We start from the raw sequence: 27,827 nt of genomic DNA, 5'->3' as shown, positions 1-27,827 counted from the left end.
GTACCTACTGATTACAGGTCTTTCTGTAGCTCTCTACAGGTGGTCCTTGGCTCTTGGACAACTTTTCTGATAATTCTTTTCACTCTTCTGTCCCAAATCTTGTGGGTAGCACCCGGTCGAGGCAAGTATATGGTCAAATTATGTCTTTTCCACTTATGTATTGTGGTCCCAACAGTGCTCAATGGAACCTTCAATAATTTAGAAATTCAGTAACCCATTTCATCTGTCTGTTTTTCAACAATAACTTGGCAGAGATCTTGAGACAGCTTACTGGTTTTTCCCATCATGAGATGTTTCTTGTGTGGCACCTTTGTAAGGAGATACCTTTTTTATAGGCCATAAGTTGAACCAGCTGGTATTATTTTTCAATAAAAGAAAGGATTGCTTTCTAATAATTGATAGATTTCAGCTGTTGTCATGACTTTGTAAGGGTGGCATGGGGCATTTGTAGTCGTGGGCGGGGACAAATCCCATCTGCTGAGCAGCCCTGCAGCGTCATTCCGTGCCCCAGCCACCTCTACAATGAAAGGGGACATTTGTGGGGACATGTGCTGCATGGTACTCACTTGTGGGTCAGAGACTCCAGCTATCCAGATCTTCTGGGCCACTTCTAGGCTGCCAGTAGCAGCTGGCTCCCACTTCTCATTTTCAGTATACGTCACACAGAATTCAGCGGACACCAGACACTTTTCTTCAATCTATAACTTTAATTAGCATTTTTATTTCAACATAATCTTTACAGTATGTGAAGCATAACATCTTCCGGCTATGTGGTTCATGGTAAGGTGTACATTCATATTGTTCCTTCTTTACACATAGATTACTCCTGCTTGCTGCTTGAGGACTTCCTGGCACAGACTCTCTCCTACTTTCTACCCACCCAGTGACTCCTGGTCTCTATTCTCCTGTAGAGTAGGGGTCTTTCAGGTGCTCTCCTAACACCAACCCTGAGCCTTAGGCTGTGTACCTCCGGTAGTGTTCCCACCGGGGATTTTCTGGGTCCAGCCAGCTGGAAACATGCATGCTTGGCCTGGCAGGCCAGGTTCTCACATCCTCTTCTCACTCTGTCCTCACACTAACTGACTTTCTAAGATACCTGCTGCCTGCAGCCTTTGCTCTGTCTCCACCTACATTAACTATTAATCATCCTACAAAATACCCATAATACAATAACGGACCAATAGGTAGCAACATCCTAGAACCTTTTTAACAAACTCCCTTAGGGACTATACCACATTAATATTTACATTCTTTACACATATATAACACAATCCATGGTGTTTGCCATGAATTTATTATCTGCTCCATTGCAACTGTCACTCAACAAGCAGCTAATTTTATAAACTTCACTTTCTTGGATATCAAAACCTAAACATCCGAGCTGACCACTACAGGTATGTAGAGAATCAGCCTCATAGTGCCAGTATAGCACTGGCATTAGGTTATACAAGAAAATCCGGATGATTGATTTCCTTTAAAAATTGTGATTTTCAGTTGAGGCAAACACTTAAAAGATCTTCAAAAAATGACCTAAGCTGTTTGATGAATATTAATTAAATATTCCAGTTTTACATCTGCAACATATTTTTATTCTGTCCCATTGTGATTTTCATGTTGCTCCCCAAATTAAATTTATAGATGTAAAATGAATATTGTACTAACACACATATGTTTTTGCTTTTTATTTTAACCAGGTAAATGGCATCTTGGGGTAAACTGTAACTCTAGGGATGATTTTTGCCACCATCCATTAAACCATGGCTTTGATTATTTTTATGGTACTCCGTTCACACTTGTCAATGACTGTGAAGTCTCAAGGCCAAGTGAGGTGCATGTGAACTATAAAAGGAAGTTATTTTTGCAAGCACAGCTATTCCTTATCGCGGTGCTTACACTTATAGCCTGCAACAAATGGAATTTAATCAACATTCCCTGGAAAATAATTGTAATCTGTGCCCTGTCTGGCACATTGTATTTCACGTATTGGTATATAGCTTATGCTTTCCAACCATACTGGAACTGTTTATTTATGAGAAACTTTGAAATTATTGAACAACCGATGGATCTAGAAGAAAAGGCTGGGCAAATGGTTAAAGAAGCCAAGGAATTTATTAACAGGTAAAGTATACAATTGCACATTAACAACAAAGAAGAGTACAATGGTTAATAGTTAAATAGTAGTAGAACATTATACTGTCGTTATGATTTATGTGTGAATAGCTCTCTAAGTCTTTTATACTTTATTAAAGCATGAACATTGTTTGGAACTAATAGTAACATTCTAAAATTTATAAGGGGTGCAAAAAAGATATAACTGCTAAAATATCCCAGATATGTGTATTCCAAAGTGTATAAGTGGCATTTATCCATGACCACTATACAGTGATACAGAAACCCTACAGTTCTCTCTTGCAGACCTGTATTGCACTTTATGCCATTGTTTGTTGCCTCTGTGGACCATTAGCCTATAGTGTGCTGATATGCTATGGTGGTATTTATTCGGCCTTTGATGTTTTGCCAAAAATCTCTATTTTATCAACAAATACAGTATAGAAATAGTGCTGGCTCCTTCTTTTGATTCTTATGGTAAAGAAGCCTATCCTCCAGTAGATTTAGGATAAAACATTATTTCTTTCAAATACAAATATGGCCACCAGATATTTTTCAGTTTTTCTAATGAAAAGTATGGGTGACAAATGTTCTTTATAGTTGTGAGGTGCAGAAAAGCTAAGAATTATGATCAAGACATGTGTTTGTGCAGTTTTGTGGGCATTAAACCAGAATGTAATATGAGCAATACTGTTTACTAAGTAAGCTTTATCTAAAGAATCTGGTTAGCCTGACATGAATCCAGTAACACTCTGGACTGATTGACAGGAATCCTGGACAACTCACTCGAGTTGCATAGTCACCTAGCCAAGTTTAAAGGGGTTATTGTGGACTTCTTTTTTTACTATGAGCCTAAGAACTAATAGGTAAGTAGTCGCTAACTACCTGGCTATTGTGCCTGGTGCTAATCTGTGCTGACATAAAGCAGTTATTGACCACTCCTGACCAAATGTAAATAGAGCAGCGGTTTGTCTTCTGCTCTGATCTGTTCACAATGCAAGACTGCCGATGTCATGCTTATTGACAACAAGGTCCTCGCTGCTTAACTGAGAAGAGTCTGCTGTCAATCAGCATGACTTCCGCAGTCACATCCCGCTGACAGAGCATACGGAAAGAGAATGATCTTCTCTGTTGATGTGGAGCAGCTAAATTGCCAGCAGGAGCGGTCGTTGAAAAATCTGTGCTGGCAGAAATCAATGCCGGGCACAACAGGCAGGTAATTATCAACTATCTGCCTGTTAGTTTTTAGGTCCTTTTTAAACATGACTCGCACTGCTGAGAACTATGGCAGCCTGTGTACCCTGAGCAATCTGTTAATGATCGCTCATTGCACATAATCTCCTGGGGTCTACCTGCGTAATTAGGCTATTAATCAACCAATGATCGGCAGTCGTTTAGTGTCACGATCGGTCCATGTAAACGGACCTTAAGATACCACTAAGGCCTGTTTCACACGTCAGTGAAAAACACAGACGTTTTTCACTGACATGTAAAAAATGCTTATGTCCCTCCATGTGCCATGATTCACGGAACACGTGGGTTGTCCATGTGCAATCTGTGATACATGATTCATGTTTGCATATGGATGTATATTCACCTGTCCCGTTCCTGCTGTCCCTGGAGGTGACCTCTCCAGCTCGGCAGCATACAGCCGCCGTTGACTCTGCTCTCTGCAGCTACTTCTGGGTTGGCTATGGCTGCGTTCATGAATACGCATGCCATAATGAGCCGGCCAGGAAGCTGCAGAGAGCACAGGCTGCACAGAGCGTCGCTGGAGAAGGTGAGTTGAAAATGCTTTTTATTTTCAATGTCCGTATTTTTCTGGTACGTGTTTCACGGACCACACCATAGTGTGCTCCGTGGAACATCAGTGATGCCAGAAAAAAACGGACTTGTCTCCATGCGGCTATCACAGACACATGTGTACGCCGCACGGAGACACAGTGAAAAATCACTGATGTGTGCACAGACCTATTGATTATAATGGGTCTGCATATGTCAGTGACTCTGGTACGTATAAAAAGTAGCACATACGTACCAGAATCACTGACGTCTGAAACAGGCCTTACACAAAGACAAATATTAACATGCAGAAAAACATGACATTAAAACAAACAGTAATAAAGCAGATTTGCAACATAGAACATTAGTTTGTATAACCTTTTCTAAAATGAGCCATACTGCTCCTTGCCCCACTTTTCCACCTTTACCATATATGTTACAAATTTAAAATATTTACACACATATTTTGCTCAGCTGAAAGACCAGTTTTTCTAGCGTGACTTTGAAGGACAGATCTCATCACTTTCATTAGTCTAGTTGCCTTTAAAACCTGTACATAATTTTTATAATAGTTTGCAAAAATGTTATTATATATTGATACCTCTTTTTTAGAGATATCTCCTGATTACTAAGTAACATAAACCCAGTAAAATTGTTAGAATATTCATTAAGACTGTATCGTTGTAAAATATATCCTACTAGGTCATTAATGCCTAGGTAAAAACATTTTTATTGTGTTTTAGGAATAGAGACAGGCCATTCCTTCTCCTTGTATCTTTCCTTCATATCCACACTCCTTATTATACTACTAGGCAGTTCAGAGGGAGAAGCCAACACGACTTGTATGGAGACAACATAGAGGAAATGGACTGGATGATTGGTACGTTCTATATACATACATTGGATATTTTTATACTTTGCGCCTTTATGAACTCATTATATACTTTATGAAACATTCAGTGTACTTTGTACATTAGGAAGCACACGCACAATACAAACAACGGGGATTAGATTTCATGAATTCCACTTGGATCTTGGATTTGTTGAAAGATATTTAACCATCATATGGATGGCACGATGGCTCAGTGGTTAGCACTGAAGTATTGCAGTGCTGGGGTCCTGGGTTCAAATCCCACCAAGGACAACATCAACAAGGAGTTTCTATGTTCTCCGTGGGTTTCCTCTGGGTCCTCTGGTTTCCTCCCACACTTCTGACATACTGAATTTATATTGTCAATCCTAATGGGGACAGTGATGATGCTGTCTGTAAACTGCTGTGGAACTATATAAGTGAGTAATATAAATAAATAAATATGTGTGATTCACTAGGAAAGTCTAGCACAATGTAAATCCATACAAAGGCACGATTGATCAACACCGGCATAGTGCATGCCTCTTTATGAATCTGGATTGACTAACAAGTGGCATGCGCTTCCAGGAAATCTTAATCCAATCAAGAAATCAAGTGAGATTTCTGGATTATGGATTGCCACAGATCATCATGAATAAAGGGGGTGTTACACGAAGCGATATCGCTGGTGAAAGCACCCGCCCCCGTTGTTTGTTGTTTGTCACGGGCAAATCGCTGCCCGTGGCACACAAAATCGTTTGGAGACGTCACACGGACTTACCTGCCTAGCAACGTCGCTGTTGCCGGCGAACCGCCTCCTTTCTAAGGGGGCGGTTCGTGCGGTGTCACAGCGGCATCACTAAGCAGCCGCCCAATAGAAGCGGAGGGGCAGAGATGAGCGGGATGTAACATCCTGCCCACCTCCTTCCTTCCGTATTGCCAGCGGCTGCAGGTAAGCTGTAGTTTGTCATTCCCGAGGTGTCACACATAGCGATGCTCAACAATAAACGATTATTTAAAAAGGAACGAAGTGTCAATGATGGACGATTTGGTGACTATTTTCCATCGTTAATGGTTGTTCCTTGCTGTCACATGCAACGACGTCGCTAACGATGCCGGATTTGCATGACGGAATCCGTGACCCCGGCGATATATCGTTAGATCTGTCGTTGAATGTAAAGGCCGCTTTATACGCTACGACATCGCTTAAGCGATCTCGTTGGGGTCACGGAATTTGTGACGCACACCCAGCCGCTTTAGTGATGTCGTTGCGTGTGACACCTATGAATGATTTTGCATCATCGCAAAAACGTGCAGAATTGCCAATCGGTGACATGCCCCCCGTATTCCCAATTATCGTTGCTACTACAGGTACGTTGTTGTTCGTCGTTCATGCGGCAGCACACCTCGCTACGTGTGACACCGCAGGAACGAGGAATCTCACCTTACCTGCGGCCGCCGGCAATGCGGAAGGAAGGAGGTGGGCGGGATGTTTCGTCCCGCTCATCTCTGCCCCTTCGTTTCTATTGGGCGCCCGCTTAGTGACGTCGCTCTGACGCCGAACGAACCGCCCCCTTAGAAAGAAGGCAGTTTGCCGGTCACAGCGACGTCGCTAGGCAGGTAAGTAGTTAGACGGGTGTTAGCAATGTTGTGCGCCACGGGCAGCGATTTGCCCTTGTGGCATAACCGATGGGGGCGGGTACGCACGCTAGTGATATCGGTAACGATATCGCAGTGTGTAAAACGGCCTTAACGGGCCCTTTAGCCGAGTTGTGCCGTCCCATACCTGCCGTACTCTGTCCCTTCCCAGCTCCTCATCATTTCGTTGTAGCGGGGAGATACTAGTGTAAAAACGCCAAAAATCACAAAATAATGCGCATCCCTGAATTTCACCAAAATTTTACAACTTTTCAAAGCTTTTATGCCAGAATTTTGGCTTGAAACCATTGATGATTTGGACCCAATGTCTATTCCACAGAACAATTTTTGCAGTAATTGTAGTTTTGATTAAAGGAAATCTGTCAACAAGTTTTTGCTACCCCATCTGAAAGCAGCATGATGTAGGGGCTAAAGGCCCTGTCACATGCAGAGATAAATCTGCGGCAGATCTGTGGTTGCAGTGAAATTGTGGACAATCAGTGTCAGGTTTGTGGCCATGTACAAATGACAAATGTCCATGATTTCACTGCAACCACAGATCTGCCAAAGATTTATCTTTTTGTGTGACGGGACCTTTAGCCCCTGATTCCAGTGATATATCACTTACTTTACTAGGCTACCTGCTGCAATTTTGTTAAAATCATTGTTTTATCTGTCACTGATCTACCAGTTCTCTGAAGATTGAGTTCTGCTTAAACCTGCCCACACCATTGATTGTGTGCACTGTGCATAGCCAGAAACCTGCTATTTAGTAGTTCAGTGAGGTTATACAACACTCATGAATATGGAGGGCTACACTGTCTCCAGCAAACAAAAGTGGCCCTTCTCTGGTCCTCCTGTGTTGCAGAAAAAAAAATCTATCTCTGCAGCATTAGAAAGTGCACTGTTCTGTCCCACAATGCAGCACAACAATTTTACTTACCTAAACTGTTAATTAAACAGGATTGTTCCTCCCATCACACCCGCAATTAGGAATCCAAAAGGCAGATGAGTGGGTTTTCTACTGTTCAGCAACATGAGAAAACCACATTAATAACTTTATAACCTTTGAAGTTAATGTACGTGAATGGGACAATGTATTGGCGGATATATCCGCAAGTATGTCCGCAGGTTTCCCGCAGTAGCTCCCATTGCTGCGGGATTCCAGCAAAATATCTGCGGTAAACCTGCGGACATTCATGCGACTTACCTGCAGAAGTCCCAGCCTCTATCTCCATAGTGGTATTTCTACATGAATAATTGACATGCATTTACGTGCGGCTGCGGAACATCTGAAGCATATTCCGCAGCTGCACATACCGCACCATTGATACAGATACTCCCCAAATCCCATAGGATAACATGGGGAGTGTATGTGTGACGCCCTGGACCAGCCAGGTAGTCAAAGTTAGAGCCCCGCACAACACCTGTCCCCTAATAAGGTGTCACCAGCCAGCCATAAAAACCGAGGGGTTAACATCTGGCTGCGCAACATCTCCCCCTGGTGCCCCGTAACTGCAGCGGTGGTGTCCATCCTCACCACAACCCGTGGGTGGCATCACGAACTTAACCACGGCTCTGGCCGTACACCTACGTCCCCTAAACCACCAGCCCTTTTCAGATCGGAGAGACCACGGGACCCCCGGGTCCGGAGACGCTTGAGCCACCCACCAGCAAGCCCGGATCCGAGCGGCTCGGTTGCAGCTGAGCCCAGGGCGGTACATCTGTACTTGCTAAAACCTGTGGATTTATCTAGAAAATCCAGATAAATCCGCAGGTTTTCCGCGTCAAAATCCGCGGGTACATTGTCCCGGGGGCACATAGCCTTAGGCTTTTTCTATGAGCCATCATGACCCTGTAAGGCTATGATATATCCGCAGGTACAGTACAGACCAAAAGTTTGGACACACCTTCTCATCTCTAGAACAACTATTAAGGGGAGACTTTGTGCAGCAGGCTTTCATTGTAAAATAGCTGCTAGGAAACCACTGCTAAAGACAGACAACATGCAGAAGAGACTTGTTTGGGCTAAGGGAACACAAGGAATGGACATTAGAATAGTGGAAATCTATGCTTTGGTCTGATGAGTCCAAATTTGAGATCTTTGGATCCAACCACCGTGTCTTTGTAGAAAAGGTGAACGGATGGACTCTACATTCCTGGTTCCCACCGTGAAGCATGGAGGAGGAGGTGTGATGGTGTGAGGGTGCTTTGCTGGTGACACTGTTGGGGATTTATTCAAAATTGAAGGCATACAGAACCAGCATGCCTACCACAGCATCTTGCAACGGTGTGCTATTCCATCCGGTTTGCGTTTAGTTGGACCATAATTTTTTTTTCAACAGGACATGGACCCCAAACATACCTCCAGGCTGTGTAAGGGCAATTTGACTAAGAAGGATAGTGATGGGGTGCTACGCCAGATGACCTGGCCTCCACAGCCACCAGCCCTGAACCCAATCGAGATTGGGTTGAGCTGGACCGCAGAGTGAAGGCAAAAGGGCCAACAAGTGCTAAGATTCTCTGGGAACTACTTCAAGACTGTTGGAAACCATTTCGGTGACTACTTCTTGAAGCTCATCAAGAGAATGCCAAGAGTGTGCAAAGTAGTAATGAATAGAGTTGAGCGCGGTTCGCGGTTCGTGGTTCTCCAGTTCGCGGCTCGAGTGATTTTGGGGGCTGTTCTAGATCGAACTAGAACTCGAGCTTTTTTGCAAAAGCTCGATAGTTCTAGATACGTTCGAGAGCGGTTCTAGCAGCAAAAAGCAGGGCTTTTTATAGCTACAGTGTGCAGGAGCCATCGCTGGCAGCCTGCCACAAGCTGGTAACCAAGATAAACATCGGGTATCCAACCAAAGCGCTTTGGTTAGTAACCCGATGTTTATCCTAGTTACGTGCAGGAAGCCCACACTTTCCCACTCAGCTCGCTCCGCCCCCTCCTGCCTGCGGCATGTACACCCGTACACAGACACACACACACACACACACACTCTGCACACACACTCTGCACACATGGCCCCGCTCGGCTTACCTGCGGTGATGAAGTCCCGCCATCCCGACCTCAGCGCTGTCACTGTCCTCCATGGCCGCCGCTTGTCACATCACCTTCTCTCGCTTCCGACCCGAAACTGACTAGCGGTGACGTCACGGGCCTCTCGCGATACTTGGCTGTGAAGGCGGCGGTCATTGAGCTCAGTGACAGGTGCTGTCAGTGTGCTGGAGATCAGCGCAGGTAATGTACCTCGCTCCTGACAGCAGCACTTGTCATGCCCTGCAGTGACCTGGGCTGACCCATTGATGTTAGCTCAGGTCACTGCATTGCTCTCCCAGCCAATGGGGAACATCCTGCTCTTCATTGACTGGGACAGTGTGGATCGTCATGGCAACCCCTTGGATTACACCAGACCTGGATTTGTTTTTCTTTCTAAGAAATTGGTTAAAGAGGGAATGTTTTGGGGAGTGTTTTTTCAAATAAAAATGTGTTTGTCGTCTATTTTTTTTTATTACTGACTGGGTTGGTGATGTCGGGTATCTGATAGACGCCTGACCTCACTAACCCCAGGGCTTGATGCCAGGTGACATTACACATCTGGTATTAACCCCATATATTACCCCGTTTGCCACCGCACCAGGGCGCGGGATGAGCTGAGGCGAAGCACCAGGATTGGCGCATCTAATGGATGCGCCACTTCTGGGGCGGCTGCGGCCTGCTATTTTTAGGCTGGGGAGAGTCCAATAACCATGGACCTCCCTAGTCTGAGAATATCAGACCCCAGCTGTCTGCTTTACCTTGGCTGGTGATCCAATTTTGGGGGGACCCCTACGTGTTTTTTTTTTTAATTATTTATTTAATTTAAAATAACAGCATGGGGTGCCCTCAGTTTTGGATTACCAGCCAAGGTGAGGTTGCCAGCTGTGGTCTGCAGGCTGCAGCCATCTGCTTTACCCTAGCTGGCTGCAAAACTAGGGGGAACCCTACGTCATTTTTTTTTTCATTTTTTTGGCTAAATACAAAGCTAAGCACCCCTTAGTGCCACATGAAAGGCACCAAAGGGTGCAAAATTACAAAATGCAGGAGAGTGGGACATTATGTGTCTTTCTGCCATTATAATGACAGAAAAGACTGATATGAAGTGTACAAGCACAAGAAAATCACCAGAGCGCTCTACGCTGTGAAAAGCAGTAGAAAATGGCACTGGAGTGAACATGTGACCGCCTCATGTAGGATGCAGCTATGGATCCTGGGTAAATTTATGCATTTACCCTCCTTCAGTTTTTTTGCAGTACACAAAAAAAAACGGAAGGCACAGGGATGACAAACAGATGACATACGGACCGTCTACGGAACGGAAACGGATGCCACACGGATGCACCCGTGAAAAAAAACGGACTGTTTTTTGCAGACCGCAAAAATGGATCGGTCGTGTTAATGTAGCCTTATTCTGATATGCCGTTTATAAACAGCAGGCAGAAATAAGTGAATAACGCCCCCCAGCGTCAGAAAATCTCCGGGGTTTCAGGGCTAGCTGAGACCCTGGAGATCATGATTCAGGACGGTTTTTCCGGTCCCCGCTCACGTGATCACAGGTATACACCGTACACCGATGATCACGTTACAGTAAATGACAGCGCCGGTAAAAAATTATTTATCTCCCATCTGGCATGAACAAACACTTCTTCTCCACTTCTTCTCCACTTCTTCTCCACTTATTCTCCACTTTTTCTCCACTTTTTCTACACTTTTTCTACACTTTTTCTACACTTTTTCTACACTTTTTCTACACTTTTTCTCCGTTCTTTTTCTATGGTCGGTCTACCCATTAGCTCTGCCATGCATAGTGTAGCTCTACACCTACTGCACATGTTACTTTATGATTGACATCTCTTTCGTACCAGAGCTGTCTAAGCCTACTCTGACCCCATATTTGTCATTACTATATTGTCCTTGTACTGTATTATGACATTTGTATCATGTGTTTCATTTCTTGCTGTGTTGCAATTTTTTTGCTGCATCCCAATTGTACCTCTACATTGTTCGAGTTTATGTTATTGTTCTCTCACTTTTATGTGATACTGATTATTGTCATTTTTCCTGATTACATGCAGATAAGTCCAATCTGACGAAGGCTCAGGCCGAAACGTCATTTGTAACTTGTTTTGGACAAAAACATATATGCTTATGAAAAAAATTTTTTTCTTAATACGGACCAATAAAGAGTGATTTTGCATTACTATCCATTGTGACTTACTGACTTAGTCTGGGAGATTTAGAGTGCCGAGGTTACTCACTAATTTTATCTATTATTACCTCTGAGCACCTATATACCAGTGAGCAGAGCTTCCTCTACAGTAGTTCTCCTGATTAGGCATGCCCTTACCTCATGAGCAGGGCATTGCAGCTTTGGTAGCAACCATTACGACATGGACTCTGCTGCTGTGGACCCGGGGAGAGTGAGTGCAGATTCATTGCACCCACACTCCTCACATGAAGGGTCCGCACTCCTAGAAAATGGGGGATACGTTCCCTGAGTGTCTTCCCCCCATATTCTAGATGGTCCAGAGTCGTCGTGGGACCCCTTTATTTTTTTTCTTACAATAAATTGGTAAAAGAGGAAATGTTTTGGGGAATGTTTTTTCAAATAAATTTCTTTTGTCGATTTTTTTTTTTTTTTTTGTTAGTACTGACAGTTTATGATGTTGGGTATCTAATAGTCGCCATGACATCACAAACTGCTGGGCTTGATCTCAGGTGACTTTACAGCTAGTATCAACCCGATTTATTACCCCGTTTGCCACTGCACCAGGGCACGGGATGAGCTGGGGTGAAGCGCCAGGATTGGCTCATCTAGTGGATGCGCCACGTCTGGGGTGCCTGCGGCCTGCTATTTTTAGGCTGTGAAGGCCCAATAACTATGGACCTTCCCACCCTGAGAATACCAGACCACAGCTGTCCGCTTTACCTTGGCTGGTGATCCAATTTGGGGGGGACCCTACTTTTATTGTGTAATTATTAATATTTATAAAATAATTATAAAAAAGAGCCTGAGGGGACCTCCACATTGGATCTCCAACCACGGTAAAGCTGCCAGCTGTGGTTTTCATGCTACAGCCGTCTGCTTTACCCTAGCTGGCTATCAAAAATGGGGGGACCCAACGTCATTTTTTTTTTTAACTATTTTTTAAATAGAAAAAATTAATGGGCTTCCCTGTATTTTGATTGCCAACCAAGGTAACGGCAGGTAGATGGGGGTGGCAACCCATAGCTGTCTGGTTTATCTGCGCTGAGAATCAAAAATACCGCGGAGCGCTACGTCATTTTTTTAAAGATTTATTTTTACAGCACTGTGATGTCCAGCAATCAAAATACAGGGAAGCCCATTTTGTTTTTAGTTATTTAAATAAATAATTAAAAAATATATATATGGGCTCCCGCTGCATTTTTTGTATTGCTAGCTAAGGGTAATCCAAGCAGCTACTGGCTGCTAACCCCCACTGCTTGGTGTTACCTTCACTGGCAATGGAAAATCCAGGGAAGCATTTTTTATTTTTTTTGCCAAAAAACTACAAAAAAAGGACGTGAGCTTCGCCATATTTTTGTATGCTAGCCAGGTATAGCAGGCAGGTGCTGGAAGAGTTGGATACAGCGCCAGAAGATGGTGCTTCTATGAAAATGCCATTTTCTGAGGTGGCTGCAGACTGCAATTTGCAGCAGTGGGGCCCAGAAAGCTCAGGCCAACCTGTGCTGCGGATTCCAATCCCCAGCTGCCTAGTTGTACCTGGCTGGACACAAAAATGGGGCGAAGCCTACGTCATTTGTTTTCTAATTATTTCATGAAATTCATGAAATAATAAAAAAAGGGCTTCCCTTTATTTTTGTTCCCAGCCGGGTACAAATAGGCAACTGGGGGTTGGGGGCAGCCGTACCTGCCTGCTGTACCTGGCTAGCATACAAAAATATGGCGAAGCCCACATAATTTTCAGGGGGCAAAAAACTTCTGCATATAGTCCTGGATGGAGTATGCTGAGCCTTGTAGTTCTGCAGCTGCTGTCTGTCTGTATGGAGAAGACGTGGGCTTCGCCATATTTTTGTATGCTAGCCAGGTACAGCAGGCAGCCACGGGCTGCCTCCAACCCCCAGTTGCCTATTTGTACCCAACTGGGAACCAAAAATATAGGGAAGCCCGTTTTTTATAATTATTTCACTTATTTCATGAAATAATTAAAAAACAAATGACGTGGGCTTCACCCCATTTTTGTGTCCAGCCAGGTACAACTAGGCAGCTGGGGATTGGAATCCGCAGCACAGGTTAGCCCGAGGTTTCTGGGCGCCTCTGCGGTGAATTGCAGTCCGCAGCCGCCCCAGAAAATGGTGCTCTCATAGAAGCGCCATCATCTGGCGCTGTATCCAACTCTTCCAACAGCCCTGGAGCCGGGTGGCTTGTTGGGTAATCATGAGTTAATACTAGCTTTGTTTTACTAGCTAGTATTAAGCCAGAGATTCTTAATGTCAGGCACGTTTGACCCGGCCATTAAGAATCTCCAATAAAGGGTTAAAAAAAAGACACCACACAGAGAAAAAATACTTTAATAGAAATAAATACACAGACACATTAGAGACTCCATCTTTATTACCCCCTGTCAGCCCTCCACGATCCATGGTCTTCTGTCTTTCTCGTTCAACAAATGCAGCTCTGCTACATCACTGCTGCATGGGGGAAGACGCTGCTTCCCATGGAGCATTCACTCCGTGAAAGCTGCACGAGAAGCAGCGTGCAGCCTTCACTCCGTGAGTGATCAGTGCTGCTAGCGGTAACAGCGGTAACGCTGACAGACGCGTTACCATAGCAACGGTGCTCCCGGAGCCGCGGTTAGCGGTGACGTCACCTCTAACTGCGTTGCTATGGCAACGGTGATCTCCGTTAATGACCGGCTGTGTCAGCCGGTCCCTAACGGAACGGGGAGTCGACCGTGTGCTAGAGCATGTCGCCGGTACACGGCGATACACAAATGTGCACCGTGTACCGTAGAGATGCACTCGCAGGTCCTACATGACGCGTCATAGTCATGTGACCAGTCTGTAGCCAATGAGATAATAGCCACGTGACTGGTCACATTGCTATTTTGACGTCACGATAGGTCCTGCATCTCTGCTGGCAGTGCCGGACACCGGGAGGATTCAGCGATCATCGGATGGAATAGCGGCAGGAGACAGAGTGCAGGAGGGATCGCGGGGACCGGTAAGTGTTATGGCAATTTTTATTAACTGTATGTGTACATTTATAATGCATTTTTATGTGTTTGTGATTGCCTCCCATTATAACCTATTGGTTCGAGTTCGGTTCGTCGAACCGACCTCGAGCCGAACCGCGACCGGTTCGCTCATCTCTAGTAATGAAAGCAAAAGGTGGCTACTTTGCAGAACCTAGAATATAAGACATATTTTCAGTTGTTTCACACTTTTTAAGTATTTCATTCCACATGTTTTAATTCATAGTTTTGATGCCTTCAATGCCTGATGAGTCTACAATTTTTAGAGTCATGAAAATAAAGAAAATTCTTTGAATGAGGAGGTGTGTCCAAACTTTTGGTCTGTACTGTATGTCCGCAGGTTTACTGCAGCTGCTGCTCGGAATCCACAACTATCCATTGCTGCGGGATTCCAGCGAAATATCTGCGGTAAACCTGCGGACATTCGTGCGACTTACCTGCGTAATTCCCGGCCTCTATCTCCATAGTGGAGGGCCGGGATTTCCACAGCTATTTCTGCAGGAATTGACATGCAGTTATGTGCAGCTGCGGGACATCTGCAGCATGTTCCGCAGCTGCACATAACGCAGCATTGATACAGCACTCCCCAAATCCCATAGGATAACATGGGGAGTGTCTGTACTTGCTAAAACCTGCAGATTTATCTGGAAAATACAAATAAATCTGCAGGTTTTCCGCAGCAAAGTCTGCGGGTACATTGTCCCATGGGCACATAGCTTAAGAGTTTCAGGTGCATCGGAGCTTAACCCACGGCTGTTAATATGTAAAATGCTGCTGTCAATCTTTGACATGTGTCGGCAGGTCGATCAATCATTCCCATTGATGTGCACGTTATATGATTGTGGAGTGCCAATTGGTTGCCATGAGAGCCGGGGTTTATTGTTGACCACCATACATGTAATTATAATCCTCCTGTGAACACTGGGCTGTTGCCGGCGTTTAAACGAGATTGTGATTTTAGCTATACATAGCAGTGCTGATGCACTGCTATGCACAGCACTAGCAATTGGATGAACACAACTTCAAGTCTCCTAAATGTACTATTAAATGCATTAAAAAATGAATAAAAAAGATTTTAAATATATGAAAAAAAAAAAAAATCCCATTTTGCCTCATTAAAAATAAAACAATTAAAATAAATGAAAATACACATATTTGGTATCATTGCATTTGTAAATTTGTTCTATTAAAATATAAAATAAATTAATTCGACCGGTAAACAGTGTAGCAAGAAAAAAAAAGATATAAACTCCAAAATTATGGGGTTTTTTGCCTCCACAACATTGCAATAAAATACAATAAGAGGCAGTTAAAACATCATACAGTATATACCCCAAAATGGTATATGTAAGAAAGTCTGCTCAGGGTACTAAAAATAAGCCCTCATGCAAGCCCATATCCTAAACATGAAAACGTTATGGCTCATATAACTTATGAGTCTCGGAAAAAGGCAACACAAGCAAAAAAATTTCTTGGAAATTTTTTTCAACACCTAAATCAAAAAAGCTATAAATGTTTAGAATCAGCTTACTTGTACTCACCTGGAAAATCCTATTATTTGCTCAGTTTTACCATAAAGGGAACATGGTAAATTAAAAAAAATAAAAATCAATTGTACAATAGCACATTTTTTGCAATTTCAACGCACATGGAACTATTTTCACACTTTTCAGTGCATTACGTGAAAAAATGAATCATGTCACACAAAAGTACAATTTCTCCCACAAAAAACAGCCCTCGTACAGCACTGTGGACAGAAAAATAAAAACGTTAGGCTATTGGAAAAAAATGAAGGAAAAAACAAATACAAAAAAAAATGGAAAATCAAAATGTAGAAAAAGGGTTAAGTTATCGAGTTTGACTGGTTTTAAAATGTACTAATTGTTTTTCTATGGATCCACATTGCGGTGCAATTTCCTTGAGAATCAGTTAATTAGAATGGTTCAGAAGATGAGAATTTCCCATCAGATGACAGCCCAGACTTTCAGTATTGCAGTGTATTAGATAATAACTAGTGATGAGCGAGCACTGGCATGCTCAGGTGTTTGGTACTCATAGCAAGTAGCTGGAAGTTCAGACAGTCATGACTTGCGTACCCGGAGTATAATGGAAGTCAATGGGGAACTCAAGCATTTTTCCGGAAGATTCCCCCAATCTGAGTATTAACTGCTCATTATGTGTACCGAACACACATTAATAATAATTTTAAAATATTGTGATTGCAGCAGAATAAGTAAGCTTGTAGATTTTGATACATGTGTAATATTAACATCTTTATTGGTTATGTCTGGTTATTCGAATGTGGGGTTTTTTAGTTCACCACTGTGGGTATGTAATAGGTTTTCTTTCATATTGTTTCACCTAAGTTATTATTTACGACCTTTCAAAAAGTCACAGAAGAGAATTTGCCCTTCCCTGGAGTAATTTATGTACATCAGGAATTTTTAGCAAGTTTTGTGACATTTTCGAAAAATAAGCTTCAAAAAGGTCACAAAAATTGTTAGATCGCAAACAAAGACTACTTTTATCTTTGAGCAAAAGTCAACTATGTGCACCATTTTGATGAATTTGGGGCAAGAACCAATAGCAAATACCCCAATACGTGATTGACAGACTGTAGACTGCTCCTTGTGGCCTCTCACAGTTCTCCTAATAGCCCACTACAGAGCAAAGCCATGACAAGGGAAGAGCGATGATGGGAGGAAGGCAAACTGTGAAGACACGAGCAGTGGAGGGTCTGTAAACCACTTCCAGGGGACAAGGTTACTGAACCTAGACTAATCTTATTGAGTAAATGCCTCTCTATTCTCTCATTTGTTCATTAGCATAGAGCTGGATGATATATAACATATACTGGATAAGTAGTTTTTCAGGTAATTACTAAGCAGAGTACAGATAGGAGGTGTGAGTCATTTTTACATTATTACATCTTTTTTTATTTTTTTCCCCTTTTTTAAAACATTTTTTTTTCTTACATTATTTTAGTGTAGATTTTTGCTTGAATACTGTCATTTTTTAACTTTCTAAAACTGCAGTCATCAAATTAACATCAAGTTACCTTATTTAATGTCACTAGAATTACATAACAAATATAATAGGTTTTTTTCATTCACACAGGGCAAATCCTTAAATCCATTGATCATCAAGGATTAGTAAACAACACATTAACTTACTTTGCTTCTGACCATGGTGCATACTTGGAAGGAATGGAGGGAAGTCCTCACCTTAAGGGCAGTAATGGCATTTACCGAGGTAAGAAACGTCACCCAAAATTTTGTATATAAATTCTGTTTGCTAACATTCTTTTTCAGACAGCTACAGTTAGGTCCAGAAATATTTGGACAGTGGAACAAGTTTTGATATTTTAGATGATTACCAAAAGATAATCAAGAGTAAATTAGATCATCAATATGGGCTTAAACTGCAGACACTAAGTTTAATTTAAGGGTATTCACATCCTAATTTGAGTTAGGGGTGCTTCACACACAGCGAGATCGCTGTTGAGATCGCTGCTGAGTCACGGTTTTTGTGACACAGCAGTGACGTCATTAGCGATCTCGCTGTGTGTGACACTGAGCAGCGATCTGGCCCCTGCTGTGAGATCGCTGCTCGTTACACACAGCCCTGGTTTGTTTTTTTTATTGTTGCTCTCCCGCTGTGACGCACAGATCGCTGTGTGTGACTGCGAGAGAGCGACGAAATGAAGCGAGCAGGGAGCAGGAGCCGGCATCTGGCAGCTGCGGTAAGCTGTAACCAGGGTAAACATCGGGTAACCAAGGTGGTTACCCGACATTTACCTTCGTTACCAGCCTCCGCCGCTCTCACACTGCCTGTGCTGCCGGCTCCTGCTCTCTGCACATGTAGCTGCAGTACACAATCGGGCTAATTAACCCGATGTGTACTGTAGCTAGGAGAGCAGGGAGCCAGCGCTAAGCAGTGTTCGCGGCTTCCTGCTCTCTGCACATGTAGCTGCAGTACACATCGGGTTAATTAACCCGATGTGTACTGTAGCTAGGAAAGCAGGGAGCCAGCGCTAAGCAGTGTGCGCGGCTTCCTGCACTCTGCACATGTAGCTGCAGTACACATCGGGTTAATTAACCCGATGTGTACTGTAGCTAGGAGAGCAGGGAGCCAGCGCTAAGCAGTGTGCGCGGCTCCCTGCTCTCTGCACATGTAGCGACGTTATGATCGCTGCTGCGTCGCTGTGTTTGACAGCTAAGCAGCGATCATAACAGTGACATACAAGGTCGCTGTTACGTCACAGAAAATGGTGACGTAACAGCAACGTCATTGTCGCTGTCGCTATGTGTGAACCCAGCCTAAGGCGGGCTTTGCACGTTGCGACATCGAAAGCCGATGCTGCAATGTCGCACGCAATAGTCCCCGCCCCCGACGCAGGTACGATATCGTGTGATAGCTGGCGTAGAGAAAATTATCGCTACGCCAGCTTCACATGCACTCACCTGCCCTGCGACCGTCGCTCTGGCCGGCGACCCGCCTCCTTCCTAAGGGGGCGGGTCGTGCGGCGTCATAACGACATCACACGGCAGGCGGCCAATAGCGGCGGAGGGGCGTAGATGAGCAGGATGTAAACATCCCGCCCACCTCCTTCCTTCCATAGAGCGGCCGGTGGCAGGTAAGGTGAAGTTCCTCGCTCCTGCGGCGTAACACACAGCGATGTGTGCTGTCGCAGGAACGAGGAACAGCATCGTACCATCGCTGCAGCACAATTATGGAAAAGTCGGAGCTTGCAACGATGATACGATAACGACGCTTTTGCGCTCGTTTATCGTATCATCTAGGATTTACACACTACGACATCGCAAGTGACGCCGGATGTGCGTCACTTTCGATTTGACCCCACCGACATCGCACCTGCGATGTCGTAGTGTGCAAAGCCGCCCTAAGGGTTTAGGAATTACAACTCTTTAATACGCAGCTGCTTGTTTCAAGAGATATAAAGTAATTGGACATTTATCTCAAAAGCTCTTTAATGGGCTTCATGGACAATTTCTTTGTTAATCCATCATCAATTAAGCAGGTAAAAGGTCTGGCACTGATTCCAGGTGTGACATTTGCATTTGAAAGCTGATGCTGTGATCCCACAACATATGGTCAAAAGAGCTCTCAATGAAAAAGAAATATTAGTCTGAAAGAAAGAAGAAATAAAGCAGAGAGATTACAGAAATGGGAGTGTCCAAATTGACTATTTCGTACATTTTGCAAAAAAGAGCACACTGGTGAGCATGGGAACTCAAAAATGCCTGGGTGTCCTCTGAAGAAAACAGTGGTGGATGATCACAGAAATGCCTTCACAGCATCCATAGAAGTGAAGAACACTCTCCAGGAAGTAGGTGTTTCACTATCTAAGGCCATATCCACATGTTGAGTATTTGGTGATTTTTTTCTGTCAGTATTTGTAAGGTAAACCAGGAGTGTTTAAAAAAATACAGTAGTGGAGCCTGTGTTTCTATTATACTTTTCCTCTGACTGTTCCACTCCTGGTTTTGAGCTACAAATACTGAGATAAAAAAACTCACCAAATACTTACCATGTACAAGTGGCATTAGTAATTATAGGGAAATAAGCATTCCTAGGAACGCTTGTTCATGTTAATTGTACAGTTTAAATAGGTAGTTTTTTGGCTTACAAATACAAATACTAAGGTTAAAAAAGCACTTTATACTCAATATGGGCACATGATCTTAGATAGTGAAACACCTACTTTTTGGAGAGGGTTTTTCACTAAATACATAACGTGTGTACGTGGTCCAAGTCTACGATAAAGAGAAGACTTCATGAGAGCAAATACAAAGGGTTCCCCATAAAGTACAAACCATTAATCAGCCTTAAAAATGAAAATCTAAAGAAGCAAATCCAGTTCTGGAAAAGCATTCTATGGACAAATGAAACTAAGATCAATGTGTACCAGAATGATGGACATAAGAAAGTATGGAGAAGGTTCATAATCCAAAGCACAGCACATCCACTGTAAAACATGGCGGAAGCAGTGTGATGGTATGGGAATGAATTACTGCTAATGGCACTGGGTCACTAGTGTTTATTGATGTGACTGAAGACAGAAGCAGCCGGGTAAATTCTGAAGTGTACAAAGATTTACTTTCTGCTCAGATTCCACCAAATTCAGCAAAGTTGATTGGACGGTGCCTCACAGTACAGATGGACAATGACCCAAAACATACTGCATCCCAGCAGTTGCTTAAGGCAAGGAAATACAATGTTCTCCAATGGCCAAGGCAATCACCAGATCTCAACCCCATTGAGCATGCATTTCACATGCAGAAGACACAACTTAAACAGGTTGCCTATTACTCGGTCAGCCCCTTCTCCTTTCTTATATATGTTCCTATTAAAATAAAAAAATTATACGTCCTTCCCATGCAGTTCCAAAGTTGTCTACAAGGTTGCTCACATGAGGTTGTTGCAAGGTTGTTATGTGATGCAAGCCCACGATAATGTTCATTTTATTCATTAGATTTTGGATAAAAATATGTTCCACAATTGGGTGTGATTAAAAAGGAAGTTCCTTTTCTAAGATAATCTTTAATATGTGTCCGTGCTATGTACTGTGTAATGGCTATTTCTGATATCACAGCTTCTGGACAGGGGGGTAAGCAAAAAAGGTATACAGACATTAGAGCATGGGATTGCAAATTATTCTTTCTTTGACGCATAACATTGTTTTTGCAAGGTAAATAATTTATCTGCCTGTTTCTAAATAATCAGCTGTGATCTGATGCTGTGCTATCTGTATACTCTTTTACTTCCTCTCCTGCCCAGGAGCTGTGGTATAGTCAGACCATGTACCTATACGGTCAGACACGGCCATTACACAGCACATTGCAGTGAAACATACAGTATATACGATTATCTCAGCACAGGAACATTTATTTCAATTACACCAAATTGTGGAACATTTTTATTTTAAGATTTATTGATTAAAATTAACTTTATTCATGGGATAATCCTTTAAGGCAAAAAGACTTACAGGCAAGCAACAACTAAAGTCAGCTGCAGCAAAGGCCTAACAAAGCATCACAAAGGAGGAATCACAGCGTTTAAATGACATCCATGGCTTCCAGACTTCAGGCAGTCATTGCCTGCAAAGGATTCTTTATAAAGTATAAAAATATGAAAATTTTATTTATGGTAAAGTAAATTTGTCCAATTACTTTTAGGCCCCTGAAATGAGGAGGCTTTGTAGAAAATGGTTGCAATTCCTAAACGTTTCACAAGATATTTTTGTTCAATCCTTTTAATTGAATCTTAAATTGTATCTCAGTTGTTTCATTTTAAATAAATAATAGCGCTATGCAGAGGCCAAATCAGAAAGGTTCAGTCACTGTCCAAACATTTCTGGATCTAAATGTATATCTAAAATGCAGGCTCGGTTGTAGACAAATTGTGGCACTGGGAAAAATTTAAAGTGGAACCTACATTGTATTAATGAATCTACATTGTGTTCATAATCATAATTTTAACTGTTAGTGAGTGAAGATGTGACGCCTTGGCAAAACCAGGTAGTCACAAAAGAGTACATCCTCCTTGCTACCACCAGAAACCCACATTCAGGTACAACACACAGCCATTAAACCCTAGCCACCCCCTCGTGATAATAAGGACACACCAGTGGGCGGGATCAGGTGGATGAGAACACCCACCTAGGGGTCCTGAGGTGTCAGAGGCGGGAACACATCAGACAAGTCTGGACAGTTGAAGTTTGGAGAGCTGACAACAGTGTAGTCAGGGGTAGCCCTTGGACTACCCGGCTAGGTGGCAGACAGTGAACAGGGCCACAGGCAACGGTCGCGGGAGACCTAAAGTGGACCGGGGCAGGGTTGTAGCCTGCCGGTGCTGACAGCGGGAATCTGGTCCGGAGGCCGTGCACAGCGAGGTGCCTGGACCCTAGGGCGAGGAAGGTTGCATGCCCCTCTCCAATTAACCAGCCGGGGACAAGGTTCCAGACTTTGTCCCGTTAACTGCCCAGATAGACCCAAATGGAAGCCCAACGCGGGGAATAGGGTGTCCGTCCAAAAACCCACTGAAATCAAAGGGTCAGCTTTCGCGGGCCACAGCTCCCAAATACATACAGAACCGGGAGTGAACTTCGCCGTTCTATGCAAAGTCGTCCAAAAGGAAAGACAAACACAGAGTGAAGGAGGAAGGGACACCTGTTCATTAAACTGGGTGTGGGACCCGAATGCGCCCTTCAATGGCAGCCGGCCACTGACAACTTGGTTTACTACTGGACTTGTGTGCAATTACTGAACTGTGAGTACACCATTGACCCCTGGTACAATCCAGCGCGTCACCTCCAGCAGCCATCACTCCCGTGTTCGGACACAGGGCCCCGGGACTACACCTCCCCTACCCGTGGAGGGGAACCCACCTTGCTGCCCCGCTCCATTAGCCCCGGGCACCCCATCACCAGGCAGCGGCGGTGCCACATCCCTCACAACAACCCAACGGGTGGCATCACAAACACAACACCTCCCTTGTAAATATCCCATTTCCGACAGTTGTGAGGACAGGCGGCCGTGCGAGCCCGGGTCCGGCCAGAACTCGAGCCGCAGCAGCGAACACAGATCCGAGCAGGCCCCCGAGAGAAGCGGCCCCCGCTCGCAACAAAAGACACCTTAAGCCATCCTAGCAGCTTTACTGTCATGATATTGCTGCAACATTTAGAGTACACAATGTCCTGGCGCCGATAGACAGCTGTCAGACCAAAGTACCATACTGACAGTGTGGCTCCCAGACCAGGCTGTTAGGAGATTTGGCAGAGTTGCACTTATGACCTCTGCAACACTGTTATACCTCCCAACTATGAAAAATAGGAAAGAGGGAAATGTACTGCAGAACACTGTGCCAATTTTACTTACACTAAGCTACTTCCGTTAACCTTGCCAAGTTCTTTATATTTGCCCACTGAAAAAGAATACCCCTTGTGAAACACATTAGTGTGCCCATAAAAGTACAAACTCTGGTTTATAGCTCCTATATTGTATAATGCCATAGATTAATGTTCTCTCAGTGCCCCATGCACAGTATATGGCTCCCACAGAGCCCAATATATACATTGTGATAAACCCACAGAGTCACACCACACAAAGTATTATGCCCCAGAGTGCACCCAACACGCAGCATGCTAACCCCACAGTACCCTAAATACAGTATTATACCCACAGGGTCCCTCCAGACAGCAAGATGCCTTCACAGTGTCCTCCCACACAATTCAATGCCACCAACACTGTCCCCCCACAAAAAAAAGCCTCCACAGTGCCGGTCAACCACAGTATTATTCACTCATAATGTCTCATTCATTATGATGTCCTCAGTGTCACATCACACACAATATGATTCCCCGCAGCCACCTACAAACACTAGAATTTCAAGCATCTTCTACATAACTTACTATGCCAGAAGGTTCTGGCAGGTCCTTCAGCCTCTACACAGAGTGACCAATGGCTCCCTACTGCATCATTACTTTCAAATAAGTCCAGAGGACAGAACTATAGTTGAAGTTGTCTATAGACTGAAAACATAGTTTGACAGATAGTCGCCTGCCTGCTCATTTCAGGGGTGGGTAGGACACAAGAAGTAGAGAAATTACTCTGTTACTGGAGGCAATGTGTAAAGGCCCAATTTGCCATCCACCAAAACTAGCCCTGTTTAAAGCTTTATTCTTACATTCTTAAGTTGGTATATAAAGCTAGAAATTGTAAAACCAAGCAAGTTTTCAATTAGAATGAAAAAAGAAAGTCTGCGCTAAAAATAGTATTCTAATTATGACTCGTTTTGAGGAACTGCAATTATTTTCAAAGTCCAGAACCTACTAATAAGTGTACATTATATATATATATATATATATATATATATATACAGTTAGGTCCAGAAATATTTGGACAGTGACATAAGTTTTGTTATTTTAGCTGTTTACAAAAACATGTTCAGAAATACAATTATATATATAATATGGGCTGAAAGTGCACACTCCCTGCTGCAATATGAGAGTTTTCACATCCAAATCGGAGAAAGGGTTTAGGAATCATAGCTCTGTAATGCATAGCCTCCTCTTTTTCAAGGGACCAAAAGTAATTGGACAAGGGACTCTAAGGGCTGCAGTTAACTCTGAAGGCGTCTCCCTCGTTAACCTGTAATCAATGAAGTAGTTAAAAGGTCTGGGGTTGATTACAGGTGTGTGGTTTTGCATTTGTAAGCTGTTGCTGTGACCAGACAACATGCGGTCTAAGGAACTCTCAATTGAGGTGAAGCAGAACATCCTGAGGCTGAAAAAAAAGAAAAAATCCATCAGAGAGATAGCAGACATGCTTGGCGTAGCAAAATCAACAGTCGGGTACATTCTGAGAAAAAAGGAATTGACTAGTGAGCTTGGGAACTCAAAAAGGCCTGGGCGTCCACGGATGACAACAGTGGTGGATGATCGCCGCATACTTTCTTTGGTGAAGAAGAACCCGTTCACAACATCAACTGAAGTCCAGAACACTCTCAGTGAAGTAGGTGTATCTGTCTCTAAGTCAACTGTAAAGAGAAGACTCCATGAAAGTAAATACAAAGGGTTCACATCTAGATGCAAACCATTCATCAATTCCAAAAATAGACAGGCCAGGGTTAAATTTGCTGAAAAATACCTCATGAAGCCAGCTCAGTTCTGGAAAAGTATTCTATGGACAGATGAGACCCAGATCAACCTGTACCAGAATGATGGGAAGAAAAAAGTTTGGAGAAGAAAGGGAACGGCACATGATCCAAGGCACGCCACATCCTCTGTAAAACATGGTGGAGGCAACGTGATGGCATGGGCATGCATGGCTTTCAATGGCACTGGGTCACTTGTGTTTATTGATGACATAACAGCAGACAAGAGTAGCCGGATGAATTCTGAAGTGTACCGGGATATACTTTCAGGCCAGATTCAGCAAAATGCCGCAAAGTTGATCGTCCGGCGCTTCATAGTACAGATGGACAATGACCCCAAGCATACAGCCAAAGCTACCCAGGAGTTCATGAGTGCAAAAAAGTGGAACATTCTGCAATGGCCAAGTCAATCACCAGATCTTAACCCAATTGAGCATGCATTTCACTTGCTCAAATCAGACTTAAGACGGAAAGACCCACAAACAAGCAAGACCTGAAGGCTGCGGCTGTAAAGGCCTGGCAAAGCATTAAGAAGGAGGAAACCCAGCGTTTGGTGATGTCCATGGGTTCCAGACTTAAGGCAGTGATTGCCTCCAAAGGATTCGCAACAAAATATTGAAAATAAAAATATTTTGTTTGGGTTTGGTTTATTTGTCCAATTACTTTTGACCTCCTAAAATGTGGAGTGTTTGTAAAGAAATGTGTACAATTCCTACAATTTCTATCAGATATTTTTGTTCAAACCTTCAAATTAAACGTTACAATCTGCACTTGAATTCTGTTGTAGAGATTTCATTTCAAATCCAATGTGGTGGCATGCAGAGCCCAACTCGCGAAAATTGTGTCACTGTCCAAATATTTCTGGACCTAACTGTATATATATATGTTACGAGGGGGACCCGGGGAAGTGTGCCTAGATGGTATAGAGACAGCTTCCACCGGTCAAGGTGCACTGTGCGGTGTAGGGAACCACTGCTACGGTTGAAGAGTGAGCGGGTTGCTGCTGACGATCGTCAGCTATGTCACAGACGATCTGCATACACCGGCTTTCCCGAACCCGTGAGGGTTGTATGGAACGGGGCTTACAGCTCGGTGTACTTGTTGCACGATGAAGCATAGTGGTGCCCACGCACGTATGCCCAAACGGAAGTCACGGAAATGTGGCACGGGGGTAGCACAGCGGTGCTCACGCACGTGTGCTTTAACAACAAGGTGAGTCTGAGGGAGTTCTGAGTAGCTCACCGAGGGCAGGGACACGGCCTGCAAACAAGGCACTGCCTGGGCAGTAAGGGCACAGCCCACAGGTAGACAAAACGACTGAACAGTGGCGTAGCAGCACACTGCCAGTCATCAAACAATAGAGAACGGTCGCGCGCTGCCATACTGGCAGGCGGAGCTTTTAAGGAGGCACAGCTCCATCCAAGGGCGGGCGTGAGGCGGTGACGATGGACTTGGCCCAATCAGGGTCCACGACGTCCCAGCCCGGCCAGTCAGGGTTCACCACGTCATCAGGCTCATCATCAAGCCATGTGACGTTAGTGGGCGAATTAAAACATGCCACGTGGTGCACATGCGCATTCTCCCGCTTCTGGGACATAGAGGTGGGATCTGTGGTCGTACAATGTGCAGGGATAATGAGACTCTTGCTGCTTCCCTGAGTAGCTATCCTCTGCAGATTGCGTAGTCTCCTAGACCTTTGGTGCTGCTGAGCAGGAGGGCTCGTGGCAGGCAAGGAATGGGAGACCACATCATTCCTTGCAACAAGGGAGCCACGAGGTGTAACATATATATGTATATATATATATATATATATATAAAAAAATTACTTAACAAAATTGCTCATTAAAATCTTTACTAGAAATAACTTCAACACAGAATTTAAAATATTGCAGACTTATACAGTTTACAGACAAAAAAAATCCTATTCATGGAGCCATATGAATGTTAGAATGCATAGGAATGTCATCTGTCCAGCCGGAGGCTCGCTTATGAAAGTGAACCTGTTAGGTCCTTTTATAGTTAATCATTATTGAAAAACAAACACTTCAATTTCATTATGAAGACCCTTTGATTTTAATGTATTTAAATCAAAGATCCATTTGCTCTCTGCTCTGGACATGATCCTTATGAAATCCCCACCTCTATAATTCCTTTTGATGTTCTGGATCCCCATACCTTCGAACCTTTAAATTTGTCTACATGTTTTACCAAATAGTGCTTTGATGATTTTGACAGGGACATCGGATGCAATAAATAACACCTTTAGTGTGACAGGTTATAAAATCATTTTTATCAATTTTCTGCCTCTCATTTATAAAATTACTCTCATTGTCTCTCCAGGGAGGAAGGAGACAAACTCTAGCGCCACCTATTGGAAGTAGCGATCCTAAATATCAAAAGTGGCTCTTTAACAAGACTTTTCATATGACTTAGGATTTATACCAGATCCGAACCCCAGTACGTTATATGAAAAGGCTTGTTAAAGGGCCACTTTTGACTTTTA

At 43.6% G+C, this 27,827-nt stretch overlaps 1 protein-coding gene across 1 annotated transcript in view; it reads left to right on the top strand.

Moving 5' to 3' along the window:
- The window catches only part of LOC142288045 (arylsulfatase H-like), a 76,315-nt gene that overhangs the window by 7,964 nt on the left and 40,524 nt on the right, over nucleotides 1-27,827 (top strand). The window contains exons 4-6 of the mRNA XM_075333482.1: nucleotides 1,695-2,118; nucleotides 4,635-4,771; nucleotides 17,765-17,899. Coding sequence (XP_075189597.1) covers nucleotides 1,695-2,118; nucleotides 4,635-4,771; nucleotides 17,765-17,899 — 696 coding nt within the window. The remainder of the gene's footprint in view (nucleotides 1-1,694; nucleotides 2,119-4,634; nucleotides 4,772-17,764; nucleotides 17,900-27,827) is intronic.

Source organism: Anomaloglossus baeobatrachus, chromosome 2 (genome assembly GCF_048569485.1).
Source record: "Anomaloglossus baeobatrachus isolate aAnoBae1 chromosome 2, aAnoBae1.hap1, whole genome shotgun sequence".
Lineage (NCBI taxonomy): Eukaryota > Metazoa > Chordata > Amphibia > Anura > Aromobatidae > Anomaloglossus > Anomaloglossus baeobatrachus.
The sequence above is the reverse complement of the archived record's forward strand: the minus strand, read 5'-3'. Positions and strand labels throughout refer to the sequence as shown.